Source organism: Schistocerca cancellata, chromosome 5 (assembly GCF_023864275.1).
Source record: "Schistocerca cancellata isolate TAMUIC-IGC-003103 chromosome 5, iqSchCanc2.1, whole genome shotgun sequence".
Taxonomy (NCBI): Eukaryota; Metazoa; Arthropoda; class Insecta; order Orthoptera; family Acrididae; genus Schistocerca; species Schistocerca cancellata.
This window is the reverse complement of record NC_064630.1, coordinates 665221676-665244680: the sequence shown is the minus strand read 5'-3', so window position 1 is coordinate 665244680 and position 23005 is coordinate 665221676. Positions and strand designations below refer to the sequence as shown.

General features: G+C 39.9%; 1 protein-coding gene across 1 annotated transcript in view; it reads right to left on the bottom strand.

Annotated features, from left to right (window-relative positions):
• Nucleotides 1-5540: 5540 nt before the first annotated feature.
• Nucleotides 5541-23005, bottom strand: part of LOC126188296 (sodium-coupled monocarboxylate transporter 1-like) — a 134354-nt gene continuing 116889 nt past the window's right edge. The window contains exons 12-13 of the mRNA XM_049929882.1: nucleotides 22347-22522; nucleotides 5541-7917 (exon numbers count right to left, since the gene is read on the bottom strand). Coding sequence (XP_049785839.1) covers nucleotides 7647-7917; nucleotides 22347-22522 — 447 coding nt within the window. The 3' untranslated portion in view covers nucleotides 5541-7646. The remainder of the gene's footprint in view (nucleotides 7918-22346; nucleotides 22523-23005) is intronic.

Here is a 23005-nt window from a genome sequence, read left to right as displayed (position 1 = left end):
TGCTACAGCCTTAGCTTCTTCTTCTTGCGTGGCTTCGATCATTCCCTAGATCGGCTCTACGTTCGTCCTAGGGGCTCTGAGCTTCGTCGGTTGTCCTCTCTCTCTCTCTCTCTCTCTCTCTCTATCTCTATCTCAATAATAAGTATTACAGGTATTTTTCTAATTTATCTATATCTTTCTTTTAAATACCATATTATTCTGTATTTATTTTACTTTTATAAATTTTCGTTTCATGATATGCCTCTCCCTGCGTACCTCGCAGCCCTCTACACTCCTACATTGTAACTTGCATCTTAACTATTCCAAAGACATCTCCTGTGCTCTTTTAGGCAGCCTGACACGTAAGTTCATGTTACACATACCAACTGTTTGGACTGTAAACGAATTTATATAGTATTCAAGTCATTATGCTATTTTTATATTTGTTAATGAGTTGCTTTTCAGCCTCATTTAGTTTCTATAGCACATATATACGCCATTTCAACAGTAAATGAGTGTACACAACATTAATATGTATTATGTTGCCTTCATGAAGATTTTGGATGATTGGTTTCGTAGCATTTACACATTACGCTTGCTGATGAAGATGACAGTTGCAACATTCTTCTTTGTTGGTATACATCCATTGTACTTTGTTTCTCGGTATTATGTAGGTATCGAGGATTTTGACTTAGAGACTGAAACTGGCGTAGTTTTTAAAATAAAAGCGAAAGCGCAACAGGTGCTAATATTTTGTTCTGAATCATTACTAAAGTTGCGGAACCTGCACAAACATACTTCTTATGCGAAACTAGATATTATACTTTGAAAGGTTAGTCTAATCTAGCTGTTGAATACTAAGCAAGTATTCTTAACCTGATGTAGGAAAAAAATAACTTGCTATAGGACGTGCATTTTATACATTAAGTAAACCGTTTATTTTTGTGTGTTTACTTGTAAAAGTCCAAATGTAATAAAGAACTGAGGATCTTAAAATAAGAATTCTTGGATCCTCCGTCGTTGGTACACTAGGATAAGTCACATTAATGAATTGTACAAGGTTTTCTTAATAGGAGAATTAATCGTCTTATTATCTTTCCAATACACGTAAATTTTCCATTAGCATCCATTACTACAGCTCTCATGTTTTCTTTCCACTTCACATCGCTTTCTGGCGTTACCCCCTAGATATTTAAACCATATCACAAGTTCCAAAAGTGTACCACTAACCTTGTAATCGGATGCTACCGGGTTCTCTCCCTTATCTATGAATATCATCTGTCACTTATCATAATTTCTAGACACCTGACATTCAGAAGGGATTCTGCATATCGTAGCGATAATACAACCACGATAAGTTTCTTTAGACAACAGTATATTCAACTTAAAGTTTGTTAAGTATAACGAGAACGTGTCGCTCCTATTATGAGTACTTAAGACGCTGCCGATATTAATTTACTTTTTGATCAACATTGTTAAGAACTGGACTCAATTATTCAAACATTCTTCAAACCCATCTCATTTCTGCGAATATATTCTACTTGACCGTCTTTTGGTTATGAGTCCACCATATAGCACAACGTCGAGTGCATTTAGAAAATTTAGCTGCTTACAAGAAGATGAAAGTCATTGAGATTGCATAGTTTCATGAAACATAACTTGCTTACTTAATGATTCAAACAATATCAGTAGGGGAGATTCTTCTGACTGGGGAGAAATCGCTTTTGGGATCCCGAAAAACTCAATGTAAGGTCCACTGTTTTCTTTCATGTATGTAAACGATCTTTACCATACAACAAGCACAGTTAATTCTTGTTGCGGATGACACTATTATTGTAAACAAACCAAACAGACACACAGCAACAGAATAAATGGTAAATAACGTTCTTAATAGTGTTATTGAGTACTTTTCTTTGAATGGTGTCACTCTCAGTTTCCGAAAGACACAATACACTCAGTTCTGCAAGTTTAGAGGTACTACACCAATGAGAACTGCAACTTATTCTCAGATGTATTGCTCTATAAGTTACTTTTACATTGACAGCACTAAGGATGTAATGGCAACACAGAATTTTCTCCTTCACTGGGAAAGAGAACATCTTTTAAAGATCTTTCGGTCTGGTCAGACATTGCTGTACTAGATTTAGAAGCTGTCACAAGGACATTTGGGGCTTCAGAAAGTAATTCTCAAATTCCTGCTCCAAACTCGCCATTAATTCCTCTTAAAACCATAAAAGGGTGTGAAAAAACCATTTTCACTATATTACCGGAAGACAAGGAAGTTTATCATCATGAGATGTATAAGGCTTCTGATGTTGCAAGAACTTTGAGAATATTCTTAGGTCTAGTTCTGTTGAATGATTATGATGTCTATCTCCACTTGAGAAATAATAGAATCAATCTGCAGTCACTAGTCCCTACTCAGTTGTTACCAAAGATTACCCATGTACTGAAATATGCCTGATAAAAATCAAGATATTTAGATGGTTACCAGCGGCGATTTGAAATCTTGCTGAATTTGTTTTATGTTGTGTTTGTCTGTAGTGTATATTACATTAAAAAATTTCGTTCATTTTACACGCATGTTGTAAGGAAACGTTATATTTGAGCATTTATTCGCCGATTGTGATTTCTGTAATGATTTTGTGTCGTTACAGTGAGTTACTTATTATTTTCAATTAACAAGGTAAATATACGTGAAACAGTGAAATAAAAACCGAAAAACCTTGTCACTTGCGAAAAGGGACTCGTGTACAAATTTAAGTGTGTATATAGACAGTTCATCCATTCGGGTAATCGGAAATGTCGACCATTCTTGCCTGTTATCGCCATTGATACTGTCAGTACATCGGTCCCAGGGATTCCAAGATTTCTGAGAGATTTTAGTTTCAGCAATGTAAATGTGATGTAAAGTGATGCAGGAGGCGGGCTACTACTATTGTAATAATCACTAGTTCTCCATTCAGACTGACTGGGCCGAAATGGTAAAAGTCGAACATCAGGTAAGGAATGAATTCATTGCTCACATGACGCGTTTAGGAATTTATCCATCTTCAGACATCCAGGAGTGATTAGTGTAAATACATATGGTGTTTTAAGTTGCCTGTGAAATAAATACTCGCAGACAGGTCTGCAGTTCAATTCAGTTGCCCCGACATTCTATTTGCGTTTGTATTTGAGTGTAAAAATACTGAATTGTTCCAATAAGTCAGCATACGCTGGTGGGTCGAGACACATGTATACAAGAAAGCGCTGCAACAGTAGCTGCCGTTAATCCTACATCGTGTGTTATAATGAAAGGTTATAAAAGTATCAGGAGCATACGCTAATTAATCACGCCAACGAAAAACCGTTGTTTTCATTATTTTGTGGTGCATGATAGCTCTCATATTTTTTAAGTCAGTGCAGTGCAGTGAATGCATAACGCCTCATCTCAAGCAACCACCGTTGCGTATTAATAATTTGATGTAAGCCCATGACTTGATGCAAGAAAATACATTCATAAAACCAAATATTATAAAATAATTATATAACTATTTTCAGATGTTGTAGTGGCAGCAAACAGCTGTCATCGTCACAAATCTTCAATGGTCACTTTGGCAATTTGAGTTTCTTTGAAACCTGTTTGTCAAAAACGTAAACAGTTCGCATATTTTATATTACTACCATAAAGCAGTATTAAACTACAATTGATCCTATCCTTTTTTTTTGCTTCTTATACCGTTTCTAATGTTCTCCCACACACAGGTGCTCGACTTGCCGAACATCGCACTTTTTTCCCATTTTGTGTAGATGCACTAACACCGCAAGTACTTTGTTTTGATGTTGAAGGACAGGATAGTCTTTTGTCTTGCTTTCTGCGGCTATGAATGCATGTGCTGTTCTCTTTGTGTATGTGTGTGCGGGTGTGTGTGTGGGTGTATATGTAGCGGACATATATAGCCTAACCTCTGAGTTCACAATTTATAACTTTATTAAGCCTACTCTACTGTTGAACTATTCTGGGTGACCTCGAGTGGATATGTCGACTGTCTCATGTGATATTGATCCTGTGTTGTTTAGGGGAAGTGTTATTCATTTACTACAAATTTTATTCGTTTAACTAACATTTGCTGATGTTTTTCTGGTCCCTTGTTATGTCTTTCTTTTCTGCGACTGCCTTTTCAGTTTAGAAGTATTCTTGTAATGTTAGCAATTGTTTTTTGTTACTTAATCTAACTATTTAGCATATTTTCCATAGTGGTTGGGTAGTGATTTCCTTGTCGGAGGCCGGCCGGAGTGGCTGAGCGGTTCTAGGCGCTGCAGTCTGGAACCGCGCGACCACTACGGTCGCAGGCTCGAGTCCTGCCTCGGGCATGGATGTGTGTGATGTCCTTAGGTTAGTTAGGTTTAAGTAGTTCTAAGTTCTAGGGGACTGATGACCAAAGCAGTTAAGTCCCATAGTGCTCAGAGCCATTTGAACCATTTGAACCTTCGAGATGTTCTGCAGATGTTGAATGGCAGGCTTCATACTTCCAAGCCCTTTAATTTTCTTTACATCTTATTTCTTATTTTCTGATGGTCTCCTAAGTATAGAGCCTCACAACCTATACATCGAAGTTGTTAAATGTCAATTTTTGATTTATGTCAGTGTTATCTTCCTTCATTAAACCTTCGTGTGTCTAATTGTTAATTTGGAAAGATACTTTACTCTTTGTTTCTTATACTTTGAAACAAAAAAGCAGAAAGTGTATGGTCTAAGTGAGATTTTGATATCAGTTGAAAAAGACACTATGAACCCTATACTACTTCTATACCTGTGACTTAAAAAAAAGGATTCCTAAGAAAAAGACAGTTATTATTAAACTTCCTGGCAGATTAAAACTGTGTGCCCGACTCCGCTGCAGAGTGAAAATCTCATTCTGGAAACAGTTATTATTGCCTAAGCTTTTGTTCTGTCACGAACTTTGAGGTAGTGGGCACTGAGATCGATAAACGGCAAAAATGGAGACTAGTGCGTCCCTTTACACTTGCGGAATATTTTACCGAAGCTGTCTGACTGTTGCTAAGTCAACTCTGTTTCTTGGCGTTGTTTCTGTCATTATATTTCAGCCGTTAGTTATGTCTTCTGTTCGTTGTGATTTGTGTGGGATATAAGGTCTTTCTGACGTTCAGTTACTGTTATGTGAATACCTGTATTGCGACAAATTCGTTTGCAACACAGTATTCAAGGCTCTTGGTTGTGCCATCACGAGTTGGTTAATAAATTACGGTACTAAAACAAAGCTGACAAAAAATTTATTCCATGCATTTACTGTCAGATATAAAGAAGGACACTGCGAGGGTAACAACGTAGCGTCAAAACTAATTCATTTGATTGCCCAATTTTGTGAACAATTTTTGCAATATTTGGTTTATATAAGGCCTTACGTAAGGAAGTCCGCTGTTTTATAAATATGTCTATCATAATCATAAGATTTACTACAACGATAATTTTTTGTGGTGATATTGTTATAGAGAAACAGAAATGGGTAAAACAACTGAGTAATTAACCAAAAAAAATTTATTGTTTTGCGATTACACTTTTTCCTGTTGCGAGCTGCAAAAATACAATAGTTATCCTTCATACAAAATTATATGTCTTCTTCTTATACATCGTTGTGGAAAAGTTGAACAGAAAAGATACTGCAGAAGAGCAAGGTAAAAATTCACAGAACACATTTCTTTATGTCATTTCCATTATGATTTTATATTTCACATCAGCATACCCTCTCGTAAGCTATGTGGTGTAATGTATACCATGTCTCAGGTACACTGTTTTTGTCTAATGAGGAGCGCTAGTAAGCTGATACTTGGACTTTTTGTAATACATTCTTAAGATCCCGATATCGAATAGCTTTGGAAATTTTATAGGTATCTTTATCCGTTCCCGAAATACCGAGGTTCAAAGTTATCCTACTTATGTACGTAAAATACGAACGCAAAATACTGTGTGAAGTGAAAATGTAGTTTATAAAGTTACGTAGCACGGTGAAAATGTCAAGTGTCTCCGTTATCATTAGAAGGGTTCTGCGAACTCCACGCTGTAATACTCAAGCACATACAAATTTTCTGTCCATGTTTAATCTAGTCTCAGGCGTAAATGAGTTTTCGTTATCCGAGATTCACTGAAGTAAACTATCGTCATTTTATTGGCCCTTCAAGTTCTTTTCATGTGAGTGGTATGTCATACTGTGGCAGAGAAAAGAAGGAAACCAGTGGATTAATGCATCTGTCTTAGCATGAAAATGGTGAAGCTCTTCTTTATTAAGAATCTGACTGAAAAGTAGCGTACCAGCTGCGGCATTCGACCTTCCTCATCACCTTTAAAATTTTTCGCAAAAATATACACATGCAAATGTATTCGCACCTTTTTATGCTAAGAGAGAAGGAGACACTGACAGCGGGAAAGAGACGGAGAAGTAATAAATGCTTGAAGACAGTGGACAATGATTGTGGTATAGAAAGAACGAAGGAGACAAAGAATTATGAGAGAAAGAGAAGGATACAGTGGCAGTGGAACATGACAGTGAGAGAACAGTGCTAGGAAAATAGTGAAGGAGATGTTGCGATTGGGAGAGGAATAAAGAGAAGGGGAAAGTGGACATGGATGAGAGACAGAGGCTGTTGCAATGACAAGGAAGAAGAGGGAGATAATGACAGTGGCAAGAGACAGGTGCAATGGGAACGAATGATTGAGATAGTAGAAGTAAGAGAGAGCAAGAGGGAGACAGTAATAGCAGGACAGAACGAGAAGGGCTGTGGCTATAAACAGTAGACAGTGACAGTTAGAGAACCACAAAGAGATAATGTCAGTGAGTCAGGCTGAATGAGTGAGTGAGCATCGACAATTGGGAATGAATGAGAATGAGAAACTTACAGCGATTGACTAGTGGATGAGAGTTACAGTTACGGCAGCTATCGCGAGTGAGAGGTGAGTTGGATGCTAAAAAGAGCATGAATATGTTCTCATGCCAATATTTTTGCCAAAATTTTGAAGGTGCTGAGGAGTGTAGAATGAGGCTGCTCGAACCTAACTTTTTAGCCGGAGTCTTCTAATAAAAAGGAGCATATTCACCTTTTTTTGGTCCGATACCAGAATTTTTCCGCTCGTTGTAACAATATTTGTTCACTGACAGCTGCAGGAAGTGGACGATTTACACTACGCTGGGTAGCTGCACTGCGTGCAAATGCATTAGAGGAAAATCTTTAGTAATATCATAGTACACTGTTATATGTTGTTAAACGGGTCTTGAGGAGAGGAAACGGATTTCCAAATGAAAAGTAGACGTTCCTGATTAAAAAGGAATACTGCCGTTCGTTTCTCCGTAACTAGCACCGTTATAAGAAAGCCAGTCGCCTGGTATCTGAACAATATTTGCTAGGTATATTTTTCTCAGTTTGGTTCTACACAAAATTTTATTTGAGACTGTCTGCATAAAAGGGTCAGCAGTGCGTACGGTAAGTAGAAACGTCGTAATTCAATAGATACCTGTTTGGAACACAGAGGAAACTATAATTACTCCTGCGTGTAAGATGCGAAACTGTTACTCAGAGATGTGTTAACGACCACATGTCAGGCAAACGGCTGGCAGAGTATAGGAGCCCTCGGCGAGGTTGCCGCCTCCTCGTCGTCGTGTGTTGACACATTAGGCCGCTCCGTGTGTCTCGGGTTGCTGCTTCGCCTGCTGGAGCAGCTCAACTCGGACCGCCGGGTCGGCGTCGGCGGAGCAATTTTTCCGGCGCAGGTGTTTGGGCCGGACCATAGGCGCCAACAGCGACGGCTCCACGTCCCCTGGTTTGAGGGGACCCGTCAGCCGGCTGACCGCCCAGCCCACCGTCACCATGACGACGGCGCCCACCAGTGTGTAGTACAGGTACGACAGCCGGAACAGCAGCGGTACCTCGTCCGTCACTGGGCTGCGGACAGCGATAACGACAACTTGACAAACATGTTTTCATGAAATTAAAGTTGATAGCCTGCAAAATCAGCTACAGGACGTCACATTAATAAAAGCCAAACTTGACGGCGGTATCCGCAGTGGCGAACAAGGTGAAGAACAGAATAAACAAGGGTCAACTACACGGTCGTCGTCTCACGCAAAAGTACAGTAAAACGTTTTACAGTGAGGTGCCAATCCGGAGGGATGAAAACACCACTTACTAATGCTCTGCCGTCGTCTCTCCCCACAACATGGCGCCGGCCGAAGTGGCCGAGCGGTTCTAGGCGCTTCAGTCTTGAACAGCACGACCGCTACGGTCGCAGGTTTGAATCCTGCCTCGGGCATGGATGTGTGTGATGTCTTTAGGTTAGTTAGGTTTAAGTAGTTCTAAGTTATAGGGGACTGATGACCTCAGATGTTAAGTCCCATAGTGCACAGAGCCATTTGAACCATTTTTAATCACCACATGGCGAGACATGGTCTGAAGATGATTTTAAATAAAATTATTTAGCGCTTGGTTTTTAGTTTTTAATAAATCCTTACAATCAAGACCAATTAGTATTTTAATTAGTAATCATATCGCTGTTAATTTCCAGCAATATTTTCACTAGGCAGACAGAGAAATGTGACAGTTATTCCAACAACTCATTGGTATCCCAAGCAAATAGAGACAACCGAAGTTTGTACAACCATGGTTTTGAAATATACCAGCATCGACTGGGATTGAGTGACGACCCTCTTTGTACATGTGCAAATGAAGAAGCTGTGAACAACATCTAGAGCGTCTACGAGGGGAGCAGGTAGCGTTATACTCCTGTCCACGACAGAGGAGGTACGTTCAGGTTCTACATTTACATCTACATCTACATCTCTGCAGATCACATTTAAGTGCCTGGCAGAGGGTTCATCGAACCACTTTCACAATTCTCTATTATTCCAATCTCGTATAGCGCGCGGAAAGAATAAACACCTATATCATCCCGTACGAGCTCTGATATCCCTTATTTTATCGTTGTGATCGTTCCTCCCTATATAGGTCGGGGTCAACAAAATATTTTCGCATTCGGAGGAGAAAGTTGATGATTGGAATTTCGTGAGAAGATTCCGTCGCAACGAAAAACGTCTTTCTCTTAATGATTTCCAGCCCAAATCCTGTATCATTTCTGTGAATCTCTCTCCCATATTTCGTGATAATACAAAACGCGCTGCCTTTCTTTGAACTTTTTCGATTTACTCCGTGAGTCCTACCTGGTAAGGATCCCACACCGTGCAGCAGTATTCTAAAGTAGGACGGACAAGCGTAGTATAGGCAGTCTCCTTAGTAGGTGTGTTACATTTTCTAAGTGTCCTACCAATAAAACGCAGCCTTTGGTTAGCCTTCCCCACAACATTTTCTGTGTGTTGTTTCCAATTTAAATTGTTCGTAATTGTAATACTTGGGTATTTGGTTGAATTTACAGCTTTGAGATTAGACTGATTTACCGTTAGACTGATTTACCGTGTAACCGAAGTTTCACTAGTTCCTTTTAGCACTCATGTGGATGACCTCACAGTTTTCGTTATTTAGGGTCAACTGCCACTTTTGAGACAAAAACGGTGCCTGCGGCAGCTGAGGTACACGCATACACGTGCTTTGCGCCTGATGAAAGCGTGTATCCCGCAAATCATGCCTCTCGCTTGCTTGTGTAGAATTTGCCGCTCATAGCTACCATCAGCCATGATAACTGGTAACAAATGGAATAAAAATTTACTACATGACTCGCTACGATCGCGTATAATGGTCGCAATACATACAACATTCAGAGCGGGAGCGCTCAGAACACTACTGAACTCTGATTGGCTGTCGGTGAACGCGTGACGTAGGTGCGTACAACAAGCCTAAGCTCGACCGCCATCGTTCGTGACTGCAACTATAGTTTCGCGCTTAATGACGGAATAATTTTGACATTTCATAGTGCATGGATCTGGGGTCACGTGTTAGTAGTCGTAAACATCAAATGTTTTGGGCGTCATCAGATTTATTTGTTTGTCTGTTGGTGGGACAGGATGCATTTTCGGTTTTCAAATGGCTCTGAGCACTATGGGACTTAACTTCTGAAGTCATCAGTCCCCTAGAACTTAGAACTACTTAAACCTAACTAACCTAAGGACATTACACACATCCATGCCCGAGGCAGGATTCGAACCTGCGACCGACGCGGTCGCGCGGTTCCAGACTGTAGGGCCTAGAACCGCTCTGCCACCCAGGCCAGCCATTTTCGGTTTTAGAAGTTATTTTTCTAAGAGGGATATTGGGGAGGGGGGAGTGGGGGGCGTGGGGTGAGAGAGAGGAAGGAAGCGAGGTGGGGGTGGTGGGGAAGACAGAGCGACAAGTATTCTACTGTGATCCTCGGTGGGTTAGACCTTCAATCACATAATATTATGATATACAAAAAGGCCACGATTTACACGACAATAAAGCAGTCGGATGCTATGGTGCACGAAGAAGTTACTGCATTACTACTTTCTTGGGACCAATAGACATCAGAGATTACGAGCTTTGGTTATGCAGTATGCAAGGTTTTAGGAGTGTCAAATAATCAGACACTGTAAAACTTGGAATTCCAACTCATCCTGCATTTCCAAGTTTATAGAGCTCCCTTTGTGTTATTTTCATGATGGCAGGGTTCGCAAGTGCGACATTCACTTCTGCAGTAACTTTTGCAGCTGTCGTCCTCTTATTTTTCGTCATAATCCTTTCCAATGACCACCCATCACGATCAGTCAACATATAAACTCGTCCGCGTTGCGACTTAGCAGATGATGTTTTGCCGCTTTATTTGTATGTGGTTTGAATCTTCGATATGGTGTCTCTTGAAACACGTAACACCTCGACTGCCTTGATTATGCAAGCATTAACAAACGACCACCAACAATCTGCTCACGTTCGAAGTCACTTAGATCCTACATAACTCACAACTACACAGAACGCGTTCTGACCACGACTGACACAATGTATCGAGGACATCGTACAGGTGTCGTTCGTGGTGAAATGCAACAGCACAGCCTACTGTCTTGGCTGGAATATTATCTTAAACCATACATTTTTCGTGGGGTTTCCATATTTTGTCACGCAGCAACAGGGAACTAAGTGTAGTACTCGCTTTGCTTTCGTCTCGTTGTCGTAACGCATTGCTTGTTCTTAGACTACACGTGACTTTTCCAATGGGGTTCGAGCTATAAAACACGTGGCAGAAATAGAACTCCAGCACAAAGTGAGGGCGGCCACACATCTCTGGATCTCCCACAGCTGCTAGGTCAGGCGGGGCACTCCTTCAGTTCTCACACAGTAGACCGCCGTCCAATTTCTCTGAAGTAATTTCAGCTGCCTCTGTGGCTACACGAGCAGGTTTTCACGCAGCACGCCGTCCGTAACGTGCTCCATCAAAACGTTTCATTGTGGACGTGTTACATAGGCCATACGTACAGTGATTTGCAGATTCAGGAGACGCAAAAACATCCGTGTACGTACGATATTAGGAAAACAGACTATAAAAACAAGAATACGAGGAAGGAGTCGTGAGAAGAAGTTACCATAGCACTTGTTGGGGGAGAGTAGGAGAATACAGAACTGGAAGAATGATGCAAAGTGGGTAGGTAAGAGAACAAAAAAGTTTAATTTTCTTACTTCGCGTATATCTACAAATAATTTAATTCAGGTTAGACCAAGACTTTCTCCTGAAAGTAGTTTTGCCAAGACACTGATCCAATGTCTAGGATGGAAATAGTCTGTGTGGTGGCCTCTTTGCCAAATGTTCCTCTTCTTTTGTTGCTATTTGACATTGTTAAATGGGGAGACAAGTGATCTGTTATGTTAAAATATATGGATTAAAAATCACATGTCAAGATCTCAAAAATATTGTTTATTGTTTTACTTATGGGACAGCTTAAGATCCAAAATAAAGAAAATTACTTACAAGAGGATTTAATAATTAATTTTCCGATAATGATAGAAGCTGAATAAATGAGTTAAAATTTGTGTTACAGTCAGGACTTGAACCTAGGTCTCCTCATTTGTAAACGAATCTGCTAGCCGTTACACCACTTTTTTCGTTCCAAGTTGACTTATTTGTCACCACAGAGTACAATATAATACCACGTATCACAAAACAGACACATAAATTGTATAGTGGTCAAAATATAACTAATTACAGTATTAATATTCATTCATTTAATACTCATTTTCTCTCTATGAATAATCATAATAATCTCATATCACGGAAGGGCTTCAGGCTGCTCCTAGCGACGACCGTCACCCGGGTGAAGATTCAATGCCGTGAAGGAGAATTTCGCGCGAAGAATAATCGTTAGCTTGTGTAACAGATGTCCTACAGCTCTAAAACTGTTTCCTCCGCGCTGGATACGAACCGGAGACCAATGGATTTCTACTTACAGAGCATCTATAGTCCACAATCCATCTAAATTCTTCAAGTCTTAGTTCGAGTTTTATTTTCTTTTTTCGTTTGTTATTACTTCCAGTCTCACCTGACCAAACTGCGAGGGATGTCATTTCAGTGTTCTGCTGAGGCCTTCACGGGTATCGTAGCGGCCTCGGGGCCCACGAAGTCCCCACCGTACCTTGCCCTCAGCAGCTACACTCTCCTTGTTGCCATCACATCTACAAGCTCCACAACAATACATTGAGCAGCTACATGTTTCTTACCCTACTCCCGACTTTTGTAAATGGATGTTTAGCTTATTTCCAAATGTTAGTTTCCGATCTTTTAATGAGAGTGGGCGAAAATACTCTTTTTTCGATATACTCTTCGAACTCCAGTAGGCCGTCATCTCCTTTCTTGTTAATAATGTAATTGACATAATTCCCTAAAGGTTACATTATGACGTTGTTTTTCATGTAGGGATAAGCTACCTGATCTGGAACCAACAACTCAGAGATTTCTACATATTTACAATCAGTTCGTTTTAGCAAAGCTATTTTTCTTTTCACGTCCTTCCATATATGTACATAGCGAACACCTGTAAATCTGTGTGAGAGAGTGTCCACAAGTAGGCATTTTTGACATCGATTTGTGTCGCATAAACCAATAGTATTAAGTCGCTCATTTGTAATTATCACATTATTGATGACTCTGTACCAGGAGTCCTTCACTTCTCTTCACTTGATACAACATTTGTGGTGAGATTTTTCCAGACTGTATTCTAATTCTTATCTGGAAATTTCTGTTCAATTTTGTTCCGTTTCATATTCTGCATTATCAATTCTACGATCGAACGGTTGTTTGCGTCTGATTGGTTTCTTCGCTTGATTATGATATAGCTGAGTTCCATGTGGATTCTCGTACATGTTTTAATTTAGGATTGATCGATGGGACATTTGTCGGCGGATCGGGACTCTTGGGCCCTGTCGCTTTCAGCAGTGCATCAGTGACGGTGTCCAGGTGGTATTCAGTGCACTATAAATTTCTCTTTAAATACAAAACTATTGTTTTTTTCGTAAATATCTATTAGACCTAGGCCTCCTTCGGCCATCTTCAGTGTTAAAGCACTAGATGCGACGCGGAATAGGTGCCCTTGCCGTATATAACCACATACTTCAGTCATTATCGACTTCGCTATCCCTTTGGAGATTGGCAAACATTGTCCTAAATGAAGCGCTTTTGCCAGAATAGTTATATTAACAACCTTCTTCAAGGCGCTCAGGTCTCTGCATCTGTTTTCTCTTGTGGCGGATATAATAATACGTAATATTGCCTTTAATTTATGGCATTCATTTTAAGAGGGCACTTGTGGAAGACAGTGCCTAGGGACGTGTGTTGCTCCGCGTTTTTTGCCAGGTCTAATATAATCTGTGAAAATCCTCTTAAGTTTAACATGGAACTTTTGGTCTCACTGATCACCGTAGCACTACATCTACCTCACCTGCACCGACAACCGTAGTCTAACGCTCTTCCTAACACGAAGTTCAGTTCACATCTTCAGCCCATTTTCGAGTCCTTAAATCATCAATACCAACCGAAGCTCTCTGGTATTGGAATAGCACCCCAACTTTGAACGGAATGGGGAAACCCGGCCTGTATTTAATTACGTGAGATCAATTAAATTTCCATTATGACATATACCAATATAATAATTACATATTGCTCGGTGTTTATCAGCCACCAGGTTTTACATATCTTCATAATATGCTGATCTGAACCGACCCTGCAATTTAGTGAGAGAGTAAGTCATTAGATTATGACCAAGTGTAATGTCTGGTAGCTGATAAACACTGAATATAATAATTATATTGATATGTACGTTACAATGGAAATTTAATTATTAAATGTGTCTTGTTCTTGATCACCTCTTATATGCACTTTTCTGTATTTTACATCTGAAAATGTCTGGCCAATGTGCTGAAACAGTTATTAATAAAGGTATTTTGCTATGTTGGCCTACGATTTTTAATCCATACATTTTTGCTCTTCCGGCGCCGCTAGTGCCACATGCAGACATATTTATCAATTGAGGGGTCAGAGTGTGCTCAAAGTTGTAACTACCAACAATGCTCACATATTTGTGAACTATAGAACATGTTTTAACTATAATCTCAACAAACGCAACACCCACATCCCCTAGCCGGTGCAAAGTCCGACTTTTGCTTGCAAAATTGCGAAATGCGCATTCAGCAAAATGACTAGCTCTTGTTAATCCACACCAGGTTTTTTACTGAAAATTTTTACTGTAGAAGGGAAAATTCCCCGCCAGCATCAAACGCAAATGGAAGACGTATAGCGGTAACACAATTTGGATCAGGTTTCGAGTGCGGCCAATTTAATGATTATATGTAAACTTCCTTTGAACACATTTGGATCCTACACATGGCTGTTGCCTCCCATATCAATGAACCTGTAAGTGTAACGGCCATCTGACACAGCTGTTCAGACAATCGAAAATAATTTTTATAGTTGAAAAATTCACTCGCCGATCGGCATGGTTTCGTAAACCTGATGTTTTTCCCATCAATGACTCCCACACAATAAGGGAAACTGGCATTACTCTCATACTGCTGACTGATTTCCATCCAGTCTTCAATTGTTAATTATTTCATGAACTCTCTTCTAAGCGAGTAGTGTATAGTCACTCTTATCACAAATAGTGGTTGCAATCAACGCATGACCAAGTGAAGTGAATGGCTTGAGTTCCTGATCCTAGATACATGTTAATTATGTGAAATTTATATATAGTATTATAATTTATACAAATTTCGTTTTAAGTAAGGAGATTCAGAACGTTGGAATAGCATAGAGGAAGAGCATAAAGGACAACTATCTGGAAAACTTGAAATTGCAGGATGACAGATCCGGAGATAATACAAAAATTAAAATTCTTTCAGAATATTTTCAGTTGAGGGAGCGAACAGTTCCGAGTTACTAAAAATTTATAATGAATTATCCGTTAGTTTTGATCACTGTAACACAGGAATAAAAGCAGTAAGGTGTAAGTTCAAATGATGGACGAAGATGCGCCTTCGCCAAATGCTATCGCTGAACCTTCGGCTGCGCCTGTTTCAAAGGTTCCGAAACAGACAAGCAAAAAGAAATTGTTTCCTGACCCATTAGAACAGAAACTTTTCAGAGTAATTAAAAATAATTTTGGACGACCGCACCAGAAAGCATATACGATAAAATGCTTTTACTGTCCCGAATTCTGGTGAGAAAAGAAATTCAGTCAATGGGATAAACTAGTTTTTTTTTTTAGTTAGAAATTTTGCAACTGGTGCAGTCTTTTTCAGAAAGATCAGCAAATCTGCCAGCACAGTCCAATATTGCTTCAGATGTTGCCACCCCTATTCGTCTCCCATCGTGACATAACCAGACTTTAGCAATTTAAGTGGCAGTCAAAGAAGAAAATGAGAGATGACACAAAAATCAGTAAACTGTTCATTACTTCAGAAATAATTACCGTAACTGTTAATATATTTGTCCCACTGTGAGACAAGATGGTCAGTGTCTTCATGGAGAAAATGTTTGCAGTTGCCTACGGGACCGTGATTGTCTCCATGCGTGCACCTCTTCGTCTGGAGCAAATCGACGACCATTAGTGTCATTCCTCAGGGCTCCAAAAACAATGAAATCGCATCGGGAGAGATCGAAAGTTCTGAAGGTACCCGAAACTGGGGCTTTAGACGTCTTGGCAAGATTGTTCCGACAACGCTTCAGAAGTTTTCCATGCACCTCAGTATCTGACGGCGTGTCTCCTGTCCTATGGGTCGTACAGTGATATATTTTCGTAGATACATTTAGCGACATATGTGGATATTGTCTATGAAAAGTTTCGCGAATAGAATTCGTAGCAGCGAAGTAATAAATTTAAACGTCTTTCACGATGCAGAAATTTTTCATGCATCTCAGTGTTTATGACGTCATATCTCCTGAACTATGTGTCGGAAAATGGTGTAATTTTGATGGTACATTCAGTGGACTATGCGAATACTTTACGCAAAATGTGTCGCGAATACAGGTAGTAGTAAAAATGTAATAAATTAAACCGTCATGCCTCATGCGGATATTTTATGCATGAATAGCGGAAATATAGTGAGCGATTAACTTTTTTCGTTTCATAATTTTGTGGGGGATGCCAACGAGGAGAAGTATTGTAAAGATTTGAAATTATACATGAAGTTTGTTTGCAGCTCTTTAGGTGCTCTCATTATCAAACACTGGATGAGTAAAATATGGATATTCACACGTCGCAGCAACACTGCTTTTTCACCCCCACCCCCATCCCTTTGCTTGGTAGGTGTTACTGACCCCTGCCCAGCGATTATTTCCAGATAGTAAATGATATGTATACCAAGTTGGTTGAAGTTAGTCCAGTGACTTAGGAGATGTGGATCATACATATATACATAGTCCTACATACATACATACATACGTACATAGGTTAGGGTGTCCTAAGATATAATGGGGATTTTTTCGTGATATCGAAAACACATACCCTCTATTTTTTTCTATTTGACCTTAATAACTCAAATACTAAATATTATTACAATTAAATTATTATAACATGTGCCGACTTGACGCTAAACATGAGACTTGAAAACTCTTACTATGTGAGAATGGAGGAATTCTGGAACTTAATGATTGTTTGGTAAATAAAACACCAAATTGCCCAAATAGTATTTATTTGCTATTTGACATGTAAAAACATTAGTCTCTACATTTTCGTTTCAAAGTTTGTTTTCTGCAGTCAGCTTAAATCTTTCGGTGTTCTTGTATGCAACGTAGCAAATTTTTTTTTCCTCCTCAACCGAGAATAAACTACAAATGTCTTGCTTCAACTTATCCGCTCTTTCAGCTGTATTATTCACTGATCTCAGTGCTGAAACCTTCTTTCTAGTTTCTTGAAAGGAAGCATTGTTTGACCACATGACGGGACATTCGTGGAGAATGTTAACATTTAACAAAATTGTGATGTAAACAGAAAACCAAAGAAACGATGTCTCTGTTTATTTATTTATTTAACTCACCATACAATGGACCACAAAGTTCTTCCTTCAAAGGGATGTAACGATTAGCATGAGCTGACAAATTATCTTTGGTTACATTTTCAACCATTTTTAGTTTTATTTTGTAGCGGGGCGACACCAAATTTAGTGGATCGAGAGATTTCCAAGTGATTTATTGTTTTTTAGCTACAGTGCCCTCGTTCCTCTTGGTCTTCGTCACAGGGCCCCGCAATGCTGAGGAAGCACCGCAACGTTGCCTCCACGCTGCGCAGAGGAGCCGCCGAGCGGCCCGCTGGCAACTGTAAGATGATCCACACCATGTTTCGTCGCCTGGATGTCACAAGCGTATGTTGGAAGCCAGGACGCCTGCCCTCGGTAGCGAGCCGAGGAGTGGCTTGCCGCTGTCTGGCTGGCTATGGACCCCGCGTCGGCCTCAGAGGGTCGAACCTACGACCCGCCGTGAATTCTGGCGCTCCATCTGCTGCTGTGTGAAGCTGGTGGTGGATACGCCCCGCCGTCCAGGAGAACTGCCACACTTGAATGAATCTCGTTAGAAAACGGCACCTATTTATACTCGGCTGTGCGCCTCTGTTTTGCCAAGCCTCACATATTCATAACACGCTATTTTGGCCAGTGGGCCCCTTCTGCCTGCGACTTGCGCCATGAAAACTGCTGTGTGTGCCCTCTCCAGCAGTTCTACGTCGCTGTGGCGTCTATTTTCCTTCGCAACTGCTGGTATGCATAACCCACTGCAATCCGGCCCACACCCGGCTGTAACTTGTGCTCAGAATATCGCACAAAACTAACTTTCCCTATCTTAAACGGTGGTGCCGCTATAGTTTCTAGATCCACATCATCGTCAAACAGTGACAAGACAGAAACATTATCAGTCAAATACCATAAATGCTGGCTTATCTTCTGTAGAGCTGCTTTTGAGATGCCTTTATCTATTTTTTGTATGCCTTCATTAACTTCAAAAAGCACAATGTTGGTAGGATGCCAAAATATACTGGAGCCATGGCTTGATGTAGGATGTCACGATGGACAGGCAAACTTAAACAGCGCTACCTTCTCCTTGCTTGAAATTTTTGACTGAGCACAAAGTAATAATATTTTTAGGGAATATGTAGCTCTAGCCATCCACTGAGCTTGGTGTATGGAACCTGGAGGCCGTATCTTGAATTTTCTATCTATATCTCCACCTAAAATATAACAGAAAGCTCTATCAACTCCCTGTAATCACCCCTGATTATTTCTTTTGTCAGTTCAGTGCAGTAAAGCTCAAGCAGATTCTCAATTTCTGAAACAGCCAGGTGCATTGCGACCTTTTCTTTGTAGCACTGTATGTTATCTGGATCTATACTTTTCCAGTTTTCTCGGAACTATTTGAAGAGTGGAATATCAGGACTTCTTGTCACCGAACTGATTTTTACCTGGAACACGCTTTTCAGCATTAGTTCATACACGTGTTGGTGCCAAGGAAACAGAATGACACTTCTGTTAAGTTTTTGCTCAAGTAGCACACAGGCACCATCGATATGGCCTGTATTTGAACCCGTACTATCACAACAAAGAAACTGCACTTTGTCTTCGAGATTCCAGCTTGTTCACTTTCTGAAGAGTTTTCCAACCTTGGCACAGCAGTAAGGTGCTCTTTATTTCTATATGAAATAACTCTCTGAAGTTCTTCTTCCCGATCATGTGTGGTAGGCAACTGTTTGCCATCCCAATGAACAGTCACAACATCTGGCACCTCGTTTTGAAAATTAACTTTTATAGCTTCAGCAAGCTCTTTCCGTTTCTCTGTACGAATTCTTTGAATAGAGGACTTACTTATAGAAAATTCGTCAGTATTATTTCCAAGTGCCTCAATGGTAGCTTCAGGTATATACACTGAATATCTCACACTCAACTGACGCCTATCTAGCACTGCTACTAATTTTGGAGTAATGAAATGTTTCTGCCTAGTTGTCTTACTGGTTCCAGATTTTATGTTCTCAATCACAGTTGGGAAATTTTCTTGCAAACACATCACATTTTCATTACAATCTGAAGATGAGTCATTTTGTAATGCTTCATAGGATGCTGTCGAAGGATCTGACGTGAAAAAATATTTAGCACGTCGTTTTTCTTCCTTTATAGTTCTGATGCGCGACCTTTCCTCTTTATTAGCCAGTTTCTTGTCCTCTCTAGCTAAGTGACCAGGACGAAATGGCTCTCTCTGTCTCTGTAAAAAAAATTTATCTTGATTTATTTTCATTAACTGAAGTGCATCTGCGTGTGCAATGTCGAATAAATCATCCAACTTGTTGACAAACTCTTGTCGGTGCTGCTCACATAGCTTTTGGGTTTTTTGTGCATTTTTTTGCAACTCCCTCCAAACTTGATATAGGTTCACTAATTTCTTCACAGAATTAGGTACAGATTTGGTAGGTATACGGACCTTTTGCTAAAAGATCATACATTCCCGAATAGTGAGATCTGCACTATCACTGACAGTTAAATTCCCTTTCCGGATATTATAAAATAAAACTGCTAGAACTCGTCCAGTGGATGGCAGTTTTGAACCTTTTACCTGATGTTTTACCGCACCTATTGAAAATATACGCGTTTTTGAACTACTACGTAATTCCACTGACATTTTCATTTACTGACAACGATTTAAACTTACAATGTTGGAGACACACCGACACGAGGGCGCGCGCCTTCGCCTTTCTTACCAAGTACACCTAACCTCACATGTTTCAATGCAAGTCGGCACGGGTTGCCAACATTCTAAGGTTCTGAAATTTTACATTTTACATTTTTGGCATCGTACAAATAAATTAAGAGGGTATGCGTTCAAATAAAAACTAATTCCAGTTTTTGGAACACCCTAACGTAGGTACGTTCACATGAAGGGATAACGCAGTCCCGAATTACGTTGTGGTAAAAATGTCACACAATGACAACTGGCTGCGTAAAATTCTCAGTACCAATTCATGATACGGTTGTAGGATGGCTTCACAACACTTGATGCATTACTAAGCTTCTTTTTCTTCTTTATTGTCTAGACTATGTAACACCAGTATTCAAACGGCAGGGTCTCCTCTAGTAATATCTGGCTTTATGCAGGCAGAGGCACTACCACTTAGTTCATTGTCATTTCAGACTTGTTTAACAGCATTCTAAGGGTCGTTTGCGCCATCTAATCTCAGTGTCATCTGATGGTGCATTGTTTGCCGTATACTTCTAGTGCATTATTGTGGATGATTGCACTGTTGTTTTCCTTAAAATGCAGCAAACGAAATGCAGAAAACGAATTGCCGCACAATACTCAATTTTATACAGGGTGTGCGATTGATGATTGTCATGACTGCCTGCAAACAGTGTAGTGTTGTGTTCACGTTTTATTTAAGGAAGGGATAGCACCTTGGTGGCATCGAGCAAACACCTCCTTTCTTCGGACAGATCAGCATCAACACTGAGACATGTACACGCAAAATCACAAGGTGTACACGGGTTTGGAATTTAACTGACAAGGGGAGATCCACAGTGGTGGGATCAATTTTTTGAAACCAAATATACTGTGATGTAGGTTAAGAGCCCAGGTATTACACCTGCAGCCACTCACCCTGGTGGATCATCGTTTGCGAGTAATTAACGAAGAAAAAGAATTTTATGTTATATTTTATGTTACACCTTTAAACAAGTCGTTACATACAGTTTGATTGTGGGGTGTGGTATGTAGGAAAAAAGCATCACCTACAGAAGGTTTTGGGGTCGAATCCCGTCAGACAGAATAAATTCTCTTATTTTTCAGTATTTCTCGAAATGGCTTTGTGTGTTATATTTATTCAATTAACTGGTGTAAATGATTTTTTTAAATCTACTCCTTTGACACATCATTCTAATCACCGCATGATTATTTTCATTTGTTTGATTTCTTTCTTTATATCATTCTTTTTCCTATCAGAACTTTTGTGAATATAAATTTAATTATATTTATCTATTACCATATTCAATTATTTGAAAACTCGGATCTACCAATTATTAAAGAAAAAGACGAAGTAATCTATTTACATTGACCGTGCAATGGTGCGAAAAGTGCATTTTTCGTTACCAGATGTACATTTTTTTTTTTGCACTGTAATCGTCATACAAACATTTAAAACGTAACCTAAATGCCTGTTGCACGATGGACAAAATAACGCAGATGAAGATTTAAATGAAAGAAGAGTTTATAAGTAAAATGAAATTCAAGTAAAATGAGAAATAGATATAATGAACGCAGTAATGTGGACGAAACAACAGGGTGATGAAACAAAAGAAATAAAATCGAAATTAGTACATAAAATTAATTAAAAACACAAGAACAAACATTTCAAATGGAAAAAGAACGATAGGAAGAAAAATGAGGGAATTGAAGAAATTGATATTGTGATTAAAATTATGCGTCAAAGGAATGGAAGTAAAAAATTGCATTTAAATCTGTTAATTAAGTAAAAATGATTATCCAAGTCTTTTGAGAAAGATTTAAAATGAAAAAAAATATTGCGTCTGGCATGATTCTAACCAAACACCTTCTGCGTAGAAAGTTATCATCCTATCTAATGCGCCACTCAACCAATCTATGCAATACAACTTTTCAATGTTACTGATCAGCAGGCAAAACTCCAAAATTTGTTTCGCCAATTACTCGTACCAGGGTGAATGGCTGTGGTGTGTGACGCCTCTGATCTTAACCTACATAATCGTACAGATGGTTTCAAAAACTCGATCCCATCGCCGGGGACCTCTCCTTCTGAGTAAAGTGGCACAGACCGTTATTGAGACTTAACTGCACGACCTCTCTTCCCTCTGTTAGCCAATACCTGTACCGAAAATCTTTTTCTGCCATTCCCATTCGAACCTCCTATCTGCAGTATTTAGCTTACCTTGGAGTACTTGACGGTGTGACGGTTTCGATGACCGATGTGAAGTTGGCAGGGCAGCCTTCGACGGAGGTAGGCAGCGAGGGGTACCTCATGCGGCCCATGGCGTGGGCGCTCTGAGCCCCTGACATAATGACTGCCACCACCGCCATACCCAACAGACTGCCAACCAGAGCACCCTGTAACAGAAGTACAAATGGACTGAAATGAGCTACAGGATCAGAAAAACGAAGTGATTGACAATTAGGCACAGAAAGGGGCGATGTTATCAGTTCAGTTTCATACACATGCTTAGCATATATGCAGCAGTAACAGCTGTGCAGTTCAGTACTAAATTCCTTCGTTTACTTTAGATGATCGGCGGTACTGAGCTCGCCTTGTATTATCACTTTTCAGATCTCTTTCTCTATAGGTTGCACTCATTCGTTTGCGTATTCTAAAAATAAATCAGCAGACGAATGATCACTCTTTAATACGGCCCTTGCTGTGCTGATAACCAGCACGGCTGGGTCGTGGATTTAAATGCAGGTGTCTGGGTGCTGACTATTTCGAAGGAGCTACGCTTCTGTGTTTCGTAATAGCGTCTCGAACGCAGGCCAGTGACTGAGCTCTGGTTGTTGCCGTACAGTAAGGGCGTCAAACCCCAGAAGCTTCCTGGAGGC